At 34.1% G+C, this 9,796-nt stretch overlaps 1 protein-coding gene across 4 annotated transcripts; it reads right to left on the reverse strand.

Annotated features, from left to right (window-relative positions):
• Positions 1–3,898: 3,898 nt before the first annotated feature.
• On the reverse strand, positions 3,899–9,476 carry LOC108985695 (replication protein A 14 kDa subunit B-like). 4 transcript variants are annotated; one of them, XM_035688593.1, is made up of 7 exons: positions 9,295–9,476; positions 8,005–8,134; positions 7,831–7,901; positions 7,668–7,735; positions 5,704–5,910; positions 5,064–5,322; positions 3,899–4,265 (listed from the first exon to the last, which is right to left on the reverse strand). In XM_035688593.1, exons 6-7 carry the CDS (start codon positions 5,317–5,319, stop codon positions 4,201–4,203), a joined length of 321 nt encoding a protein of 106 aa, XP_035544486.1. In that variant the 5' UTR covers positions 5,320–5,322; positions 5,704–5,910; positions 7,668–7,735; positions 7,831–7,901; positions 8,005–8,134; positions 9,295–9,476; the 3' UTR covers positions 3,899–4,200. The 4 variants fall into 4 exon arrangements, with proteins under 4 accessions (XP_035544486.1, XP_035544487.1, XP_018813639.2 ...); XM_035688594.1 differs by lacking the exon at positions 5,704–5,910; XM_018958094.2 differs by lacking the exons at positions 5,704–5,910; positions 7,668–7,735; positions 7,831–7,901 and having other exon boundaries at positions 9,295–9,475.
• Between the last annotated feature and the right edge of the window lie 320 nt (positions 9,477–9,796).

Genomic DNA, 9,796 nt, shown 5'->3' on the forward strand with positions numbered 1-9,796 from the left:
TATACGAAATGAAGATTAAAAAAAAGGCACCGTATAGTTATTATAGTATACTATTGTAATTACTATGAACCTATTTTTAATTATATTATATATATGATATATATATATTATTATATATGAATATTAAAAAAAAGGCACTGTATAGGAAATGAAGATTCAAAAAAAAGTATTACTGTATATATAATATAGTATTAATATATTATACTATTAGTCTATTACTATATCTTATAGTATAATTACTAATACTATAGTATCATACTATTAGTATGTTAGTGATTTAATATTATATATATATATATTAAATCTCTAATCTCTTATACTTGATATATATATATTAATATATATAAATATTAGTAATACACTAATAGTATTAGTATTAGTATTAGTTATACTAGTAGTGATATTAGTTATACTAATAGTTATATTAGTATTAGTTATTATTAATACTATATATTATACTAATAGTGATATTAATACTATATATAGTAATAGTTATATTAGTATTAGTTATTATTAATACTATATATTATACTAATAGTGATATTAATACTATATATAGTTATAATGATTAGTATAACTACATTAGTATTAGTTATAGTGATTTAGCATAACTATATTAGTATAAGTTATAGTGATTTAGTATAGGTATAATACTATAAGTTATAACTATAGTCTATAATAGTATTAGTATAAATATTAGTATTAGTTATAGTGATTTAGTATAACTATATTAGTATAAATTATAGTGATTTAGTATAGGTATAATACTATAAGTTATAATTATAGTCTATATGAGTATTAGTATTTGCTATAGTGATTTTAATTTAGTATAACTATATAATACTATTAGTATAAATCACTATACTAACTATATCACTGATAGTATTAGTATATTAATACTAGTATATCACTATAGTTAATAGTATCATATAGTAATATAGTATTAGTAATTAATACTATAGTGATTTATATAGTAATTTATATATAGACTTAAAGTGGAGTACTAATAGTATTAGTATTAGAACATAAATCTAATTAATATACTAATGTATATTAGTATTACTAATATATTTATCAAAAGGAATATGTTGAGAATTTATTAAGTCAAAAAATATAATTAATACATGATATTATTATATAAAATTTATATGAATAATACTTTAGTTATTATACATTAGTATTATATATTATTCTAAATTTATAGATTAGTGTTAATCCATTAGTATTACATGTTGATGTTATTATGCATCTTAGTGTTTATAGTATATTATATATACATTAGTATTACATGTTATTATATGTATACATTAGTAATTTAGTGTTACAACTTACATGTAACATGGTAATAAGATTGTAAATTTGTAATAATATGATATTTACATATAATCATATACTAAACTATTATTATTTATTAGTCAATTTAGTCTATATATTATAGTATAAATATATTATTTAACTAGTATATTATTGAGTTCAACTAACTATATAAGATATAGTTGTATAAATTTTAAATGATTAATATATAGAAAAACACATTTTTATAAAATATGTATAAAATCGGAGGCAAAGTTGGAGGACCAAGTCGGAGGCGGATCGGAGCGGAGTCGGAGTCGGTTCTTCAATGACTCCGACTCCGACTCTGACTCCGATTTCCAATAGGGAAAAAATCCGACTCCGACTCTGACAAGTCGGAGTCGGAGCGGACCCGGAGCAGAGTCGGATTCGGAGTCGGATTGTTGGATTTTTGCTCAGCCCTATATCAAGCATTTCTCTTTATCATGATTAATATGTATGTAGTCTGAGTCTTTGTTGCAAGTGTTATATATAAGTTCAAATATTTGAATTTATTTTTTAGCCTATTGCCAAATCCATCATCATTTTCCTGCCAGAAACTTCAAATTTATGATATGGGTAAAATTCTGACCCTAAGGTAATAATCGAAACTCATAATTTGTAACGTATTAAGTATTTTCCACTTGATTTGATTCAAACGTCATTATTCTCTTTGATTTGGTTCAGATTTTAAGAAACAAAAACTATTTCTATCCTTCTTGTTGAATCGCAGATGATAAGATAAGTACTACTAGTACAGGAATGAGTAGTTCTATTATTCTTAAGGAAAATGCTATGTTGAAAACAAAATAACAATGTATAAATCCTTGGATTTAGATTAAAAATCCTAACTTACCCATACTTTTTTATTTACAAAAAAATATTATTTACTTTTTGGGTAAATAAATCTAACTTACCCATATTTTTTGTTAGATTACAAATTCTAACTTGCACATGTTATTTTTTTAATTACAAAAAAATACTTTATTTATTTTTTGGAATATTATTTATTTCATAATATTAAAGTCTTACCTCATATGAAAATTAATTAACCAACCAAATAGGTACCAACGCACTAAGATCCCATTTGGATATAAAAAATATTTCATCTCATTTAATTATAATAATTTTTTTAAATTTTTATATAAAATATAATAAATAATTTAACTTTTTTAAATTTTAAAATAATAATAATATTAAAAAATAATATTTTATTCAACTTTCATATCAACTCATTATCCAAAATTAAAAATAAAAAACACCTCCATTAACACAGTTACACTGACATCAAATACTTGATGCATTTAGAACGTGCATAAAAAATTAAAGAAAAACACATCACAAGTACTCACACACTTGTTAAACAGAAATTGGTCCTTACATATCATACACAGTACAAAACTACTGGTTCCCATCATGCGAGAGAACCTCCAAGTCCTGACTCCTTACACAGAAGAAAGTCGGCCCATATTTTGCCACGTCGTATAAAGTTAAAGTGCTAGCCATGTCACCGTTTTTTAGTAGATATGGTTATAACCAGCTAGCTAGTCATAGGAAACACATACTCAAACTGTGAACATGTTCACGCCTGACCTTCCAATTAGGTTCGAACGAATGATGTGAGGGTTTTAAATGTTAAATTGGTTAGGGTTTTATGTTGGGATACCAATGTGTTTTTATAACAATGATGAGCTTGGATAATTTAAATTTAAATTCAAGTTTTGAAATTTTTGACGGGAATATCGAAGGGATTTAATCTGTGCCTACGAAATTCTATATTTTAATAGCTTAGATCAATTGAGGGTTAACGATGTAATAGTACCAATGTGTCTTAATATTCTCATGAGTACTGTTAACTTTTGAAGATCGGAGAAATCGGAAACCTTGATAAGCATTTCACATGGGTTTAATCTGTAGCTAATTAACAAGATCAGATATTTTTGGGTAATAATCTAATCTCAAGTGGTTTCTTTTGGACAAGAAACGAAGGGAGAAGATGAAGGGCGAGTTCTAGTAGTTATCCAAAGGGAAGTTCCGCGATTGTTGCAGAAATGCAGTTAGTACTTGCCATCTTGGGGCAACGGAGTGGATTACTGTCACTTAACCAAAATCGCATGCCCTTCGTAGGTAGCATTTGGAATAAGCTTGTGTTCTGCTACAAACTGTTTTATTGTCTGAGCGGCGACTGAGCCTCACCAATTCGCTAGGGGCCTTTTGACGCACAGGAACGTACTTTGGAGTTGGGTGTTTTTGCTGTGCCTCCTTCCACCCATATGCCCTAACAATTTTTATGCCTGTCGAAGGGCAAATTCATGGCTGATTATGGAGGAGATATATTAGTTATTTACACTTGTTCTAGGAAGACCCCATTATGTTTAAACTGGATCGAACAAACATGGCATGGCCTGGGAAGAGGTGAAAACCCTTGATGGTGCGACACTTTTGTGAATTTCTTGTAATCTCAATGCAGAACTGACCTCTCTGGATTGATGAGAAACAGCACTGGTCCTCCTAATCGAAAGATGGTATAGGTGGTAGAAGCCATAATCCTAATAAAATCATGACATGAAATGGAGGATGCAAATCATACTATAGTCTATAGTAGTATAAGTGTTGAATGTTTGAAGCATGTTTGAAAATTTCAACAGATAGCACAGTTAACTTCAATTACGTGAAGGTTAAGGAAAATTTAAATATAAACAGGAGGTTCATCCGCAAGGGTTCAAGCAAGATAGATCATTATGATTGTCCAACTGCAAAAACTGATTCCTGGCTACCATACCATACAGCATTATCGCCTCTTTACTTTAAATTGCCATCGAGTGGGAAGCACTTTCTAGTTGCATAAAAAAGTAAGCTGCTCGTACCTCAGAGGAACAAGTGTTTAAATTCCCCATTTGCAAGCTGACACAGCTGATTGTATGTATGCGTGTCTGCCAAAAAGCAACCGATCGTCTTTAGAGACCATAAAAGGATAATATAAACGAAAGAGACATTGCAGACATAGCTAGAGGAATAGGCAAGTATCAGATAAATATGTGAGGAGGAAAGCCCCACAAGTCAACCATGCCCCATTACGGATAACCCATTAGTACTCTTAACTGACTTCGTCTTTGCGTAATTCCCACCAGCAAACTTCTATCGGCTTTTTTAAAGAGACAGAAAACTGTATCTAGCAGCTGCGATCAGACAGCCAATTTCAGATTTTTTTTTTCAACAGACTAGGAAAAAAAACCATGGTTTGGTTAAGAGTTAGGCATGACTTCAGACCTAGGTTATTTTCTTTTTCTTAATGAAAACCATAAATTGATAACAAATTAGCAACAAGTCTTCACACTAATTAATAAAGGCAAGCCAAAGTTACTTTTGGTGCTCCCAATAAGAATGCTTATTTCTGGATAAAGTACACACCTGCTGGCTATCAAGCTGCACTTTAAACATATAACCAGATAATTACTGGTCCATTCATGATACAGTGCAAGCTCAGCATCCATATTTAATTCTGATACAGTAGAGTGTAAATGTATTTAGAAAATTTAAAAGTTCTAAACCATCCATCAGTCCCGAGTGTTTACAAATATATAAACTAGCTCCTATTAACACAGGTGCTTATGGATGCAGTCTTAACTTCCGAGCAATCTTTCAGATGCAAGCAACAAAAAGGCAGCCCATAAAATTAGCACAGCTCACTATCAGAAGAATTATGATAAGAGGAGGAAAAAAACACATACCAAATGAATCACCAAAGTTGCTCCATACTTCCACAATGATGGATTTTTCACTGTCAGCGATACCAACAACCTCAACAAATTTTGAGAGGGGAGCAGGCGGAGAGCCTTTGACAACTATCTGATTCTCATCGGTAGATTTTCCCATAACAACTCCACCATCAGATCGCAAAACCTGTATCACTGCCCGCACCCTACGACCGACATACAATCGCAGCAGCTCTGCGTTGACAAAAACTGCAGGGTTTGAGGTATCCATCTCCTGCAAACCACATAAGGAAACACATTAGTCCAGAGCTCCAAAAAATAACTGGCCAGTGGTAAATGAACACCATCTAGATAAATTATATTACAGGAATTCCATAAACTGATCTCCGTTGAAAAAAACCGATCCTTATATGGGGGGAAAACATTAGGAACAAGCCACAACACTCTGGTGTGCATGCAATTATAGATCTGAATAACGAGCGTCCAAAATCAGAATAATTTTTTTCATCAGACAATGTCGTCGAAAATTCTTTTAGTTATGATCAGGCCGGAATGACATTAAGAGTCTCAGAATATTGTCTGCGAATTAGGTGTAATATTTGGCTGTATATATAGTCTCTTCTGCAACAAAAAAGTAAGTTAAACATGCCCATACCTTCTTTACTGGCAATAGATGGCAACTTCAGGATTGAGGATCAGAACAAATGTTCCTACTTACGCAGACAAGAGGACAAGAAAACGGAATGGAGGTTTGGTGTCCCTTCATGTTCACTCGTCTTGCAAAAATTATTCATTTCAATATCCTTTAAATGTGTTTGTAACGCCCCCGGTCCTAGAGGTCCAGGGAGTTAGCTCCTATCACCTATAATCATGTCCCCCAAAACAAATATAATTTGCAAAGGCACCAAAACAACAACATAAATTCATCTATTTCAACTTAATGCATAAATTCCTCTACAAGGTCATCAATGCGATAAATCCAATAACATAAATCAACGGTTCCACAATCTCCCAATAACCTCAACATAATGAACTAATACATAAGTCTCAATAAGCCAAATAACATTATGAAATCTAGACTACCAAATAAAAATCATTATGAAATCTAGACTACCAAATAAAAATCCTCTATTAGCAAGGGTACTCTTAGGTACTCAACTTCCTATCATCTGCTAATCTTGCTCACTTTTCCTATTCCTAATTCCCAACTAAACCATCAACATCATTTGAAAATATTGTGAAAAATCAAGATAAGGAGGTGAGTTATCAACGACTTAGTAAGCAGAGAACATATACTAGTATGCAAACATGAGTCTTTTCAAAAAGTTCAGAATGTAGAACAAAACATTTTTGCTTCATAATGCAGATCCAAAAACATGTTACCAGAATATCAAAACGACAATTCAAAATATTCATATTCAAAAATATTTTGGCATAGCATAACTGAACATCATCATTTCATCATATCATATCATATCAAAACAGAGACCATGTTTAACCCTGGTGGTAGGGTTGTTATCCCCGATGGCCAAATCAGGCAGTATCAGAATGTGAATCTAATCAAAACAAATTCAAAGCATCTTCACATAATTAAAACAAATTCAGAGTATCTTCATAACATGCACAAATTTTCAGATTTCACATTTGCTCATTTTACACAATTCTGAAACAGAATGCCAAAATTTTACTCATGTCTACACCAATCATGACAGAAAATACTTTCTCTTTTATACAGATTTCATGCGTAATGCAGAACAAATAACTAAAATTGTTTTTCACATTTCTTTTCAAAACATAAAATGCATATTTTTCACAAATCAACCTCAGTCCATTTCTTTTATGCAAATCTAGTTGCCCGCTTACCCGACTCTTGCAGAGAGTTACCTAAGCTTTGAACTCGAGTTCTATCAAAGTCACAACCTAACCAGGAATTATTCACTAACGTGTTAATAATCCATATTAGCACATAAACTTAACTAACAAAATTCCACCATCCTAAGAATGGAATAGAACAAGCCTATAAGCAGTTAAATTTATAAACAACCAAACAAAATAAACCCAACATCAGTCATAAAGCAAACCTGGACAGCCACATAACTCAACCCCAAAACAACCATCATATCCAACTCCATGTCTAACATAACCCACCACAACTTCCAACACGTCCAATCTTACACCAAGATGGTTACCACAAACCAAGGGACCCTCCAATATAGACAACCATAAAGATCAAATATCCCATAACCAACATCAACCCAACAACAAAAAATAATAATCCAAAACAATCCAACGTCAACTCTAACTGCCAATATATAACCCAAACAGCCACGTCAACTCAAACCATCAACGTATAAACCCCAATACAGCCACATATAGCTCAAAACAACCATGTAACTCCACCCCCACACAGCCACATCAATCCGAACAGCCTTCTTATACATACTTCCACCCACTTCATACAACCCGGAGACTCCCAACACCACAATTCAACAAGGAAACATTCGAACCATAAGTTCTACCATGCAAATGCAACTCATTACCAAAATCTCCAGCCACCATAATTTATTCATATCGCACACGTAACCTAGCAACTGAGCATATTATGCTGAAGTATCATACCTAATGTTGTGAGGTGTCTAGTGAAATAAGTGAGCGGAGCAACGCTGTCCAGGGACGTAATCACTGTCCTGTGAACCAGCAACCAACACTATTGTTAAGTTTCGTCTTTGAGGGTGTTACGCGATGGAATAACTCAAACCGAGCAAGCAGAAGTGAAATTCACCTAAGTGTGTAGTAGCATATGTCGACTCTGGTGGCCTAAGTTAGTCAGGACTTAACTCTAACAGAGGCAATCTGTTAGGAGAGAGGGAATCCGAGGGTTAACTAGATAACTTGTAGTAGGTAAATAAAAAAATGACAGAAAGGAAAAGATGTACAGATTGAGAAGAAATCTTACTAGTGTGATGATTACGGCAGGGCAGGATGGCGGCGGATGCTCCAATAATAAAACTCACAGGTAGGGTTGTACAGGAACTGGCCAAACCGACTATCGCCAATGCGGACCAGCCGCCAGAGTTTGAAACATGCTGAAACCAATGGAGAATCGGTCAGCTGGCGGCAAAAAATAGCTAGAACCGACGTCGACCGGTTCAGTTCAGCAGTTTGAACGAACTAAACCGGCCAATATAATATATATATATATTTTATTTATGATACAAAACGACGCCGTTTCACTTAAGTGATTTAAACGGCGTTGTTTTATACCCACTGTTTTGAAAAAATATATATATGAAACGACGCCGTTTGATTTAATACACCAAACATCGTTGTTTTCCCCTCGAGCCCCCCACCATTCCTATGCGCTGCTCTCTCTTTCTCTCTCAAATTCTCTCATCTCCCTCTCAGTTCTCTCTCTCTCCGATGCCATCGATCCATTTAAGATTTGTTGATGGGGTTCTTCTTCCGTTGTCGCCCCTCTCTCCTTCCATCTATTTGCGCCGTTTCAAGCTCTCTCATCTCTGATTCATTTGAGGTTTGTTGATGGGGCTATTTGAATTTTCTAATGATTTTGTTGTGAATCTTGTGATATTTTTGTGAGATTTATTGATAGATTCTTTTAATTTTTCTAGTTTTTTGTTGATGAGATTAGTCATTTGAGTTTTTTGGGTTGGTACTTTGTAATGAGTTTTCTGCTAGACTTGTAACCGATGAACCGACGGGACTGATGGTAACCGATGGTGATCGGTTTTATCCCCCTTCATCGGCGGTTTCGGTCGGTATCTCCCCCTCAAAAACATGCCAGTGCGCACCAATAGGGTTGGTTTTCACCCCTACACACAGGAATCGCTACAGCGTGGCACTATTAGTAGGGAGTGGGAGCGTGTCGGACAGGGCACATGGAAAAAGCACTTACCGTTGTTCAACTATAAGTCCGGCGAGAGGATTTGACGGCAACCAAAACCCTCGAACAAAGGTGGTGTCGCACCGCTATTCGGTGGAAGGATAAATAAATAAATAAAAACAGAAATAAATATATATATATCTCGAGTGGGGAGATGAACCCTAAGAGATCATATGAAACCATGCTATAACTTAGCGTACTGAAATCCCGTAAATCTGACTATTAATTGCCGCGTTTTGTTGCCGTGAAAGTGAGGAAAAGTTCAAATATTCCTAGTTTTTGCAACAATTTCGGAGAAATCGAGGCCAGGGCACTAAGAAATCTAGGAGAGTTTGAACTCTTTACCTGATTCAGAGAACAGATCGCCGAGGGAAAGGAGCTCTCGAAAGTTCGGAACGCAGAACTTCAGGGGTCGAGCGGGAGAGAGAGAGAGAGAGAGAAAGCGCGGTAAAATGAATATGTGAGGGCTGATATATGTAGGGTCTCTCCAGAAATTTGAGCAGCGTGGGGCTTCTAATGATGGGTAGTTTACGGTGTGATTGAGCCGAAAACATGTTATATTGGTAACTTGGGCCTTGCAGTTGCTTACCAAAATTGGACCCGCTTTATGATACGCCTGAGTGTATCACAGCCCATGGAACTAATTTGCTTACGGCCTATCCCCATTCCCATGGCACCATAAATGTCAGTGCATCAATCGTCCATCGACCATAGATATTGTTGAGGGATCGAGATGCTTTTAAGTTTTTATCCAGAGTTCAAAGATATTAAGTGGGAAAATTATAAAGTAATTTTTATAGTGTTTATAATTAAACATTAAACCATCCCCACAAGAGTAACAATAATG

The sequence above is a fragment of the Juglans regia genome, chromosome 3 (assembly GCF_001411555.2).
Source record: "Juglans regia cultivar Chandler chromosome 3, Walnut 2.0, whole genome shotgun sequence".
NCBI classification, from domain to species: Eukaryota; Viridiplantae; Streptophyta; class Magnoliopsida; order Fagales; family Juglandaceae; genus Juglans; species Juglans regia.

Excerpts from the sequence above, each read along its gene's own strand:
- LOC108985695 (XM_035688594.1), bottom strand. The coding sequence starts at position 5,319 with ATGGATACCTCAAACCCTGCAGTTTTTGTCAACGCAGAGCTGCTGCGA. Across the intron at positions 4,266-5,063 it reads CAACTTTGGTGATTCATTTG|ACACGCATACATACAATCAG; the intron begins GTATGTGTTTTT and ends GCTTTTTGGCAG.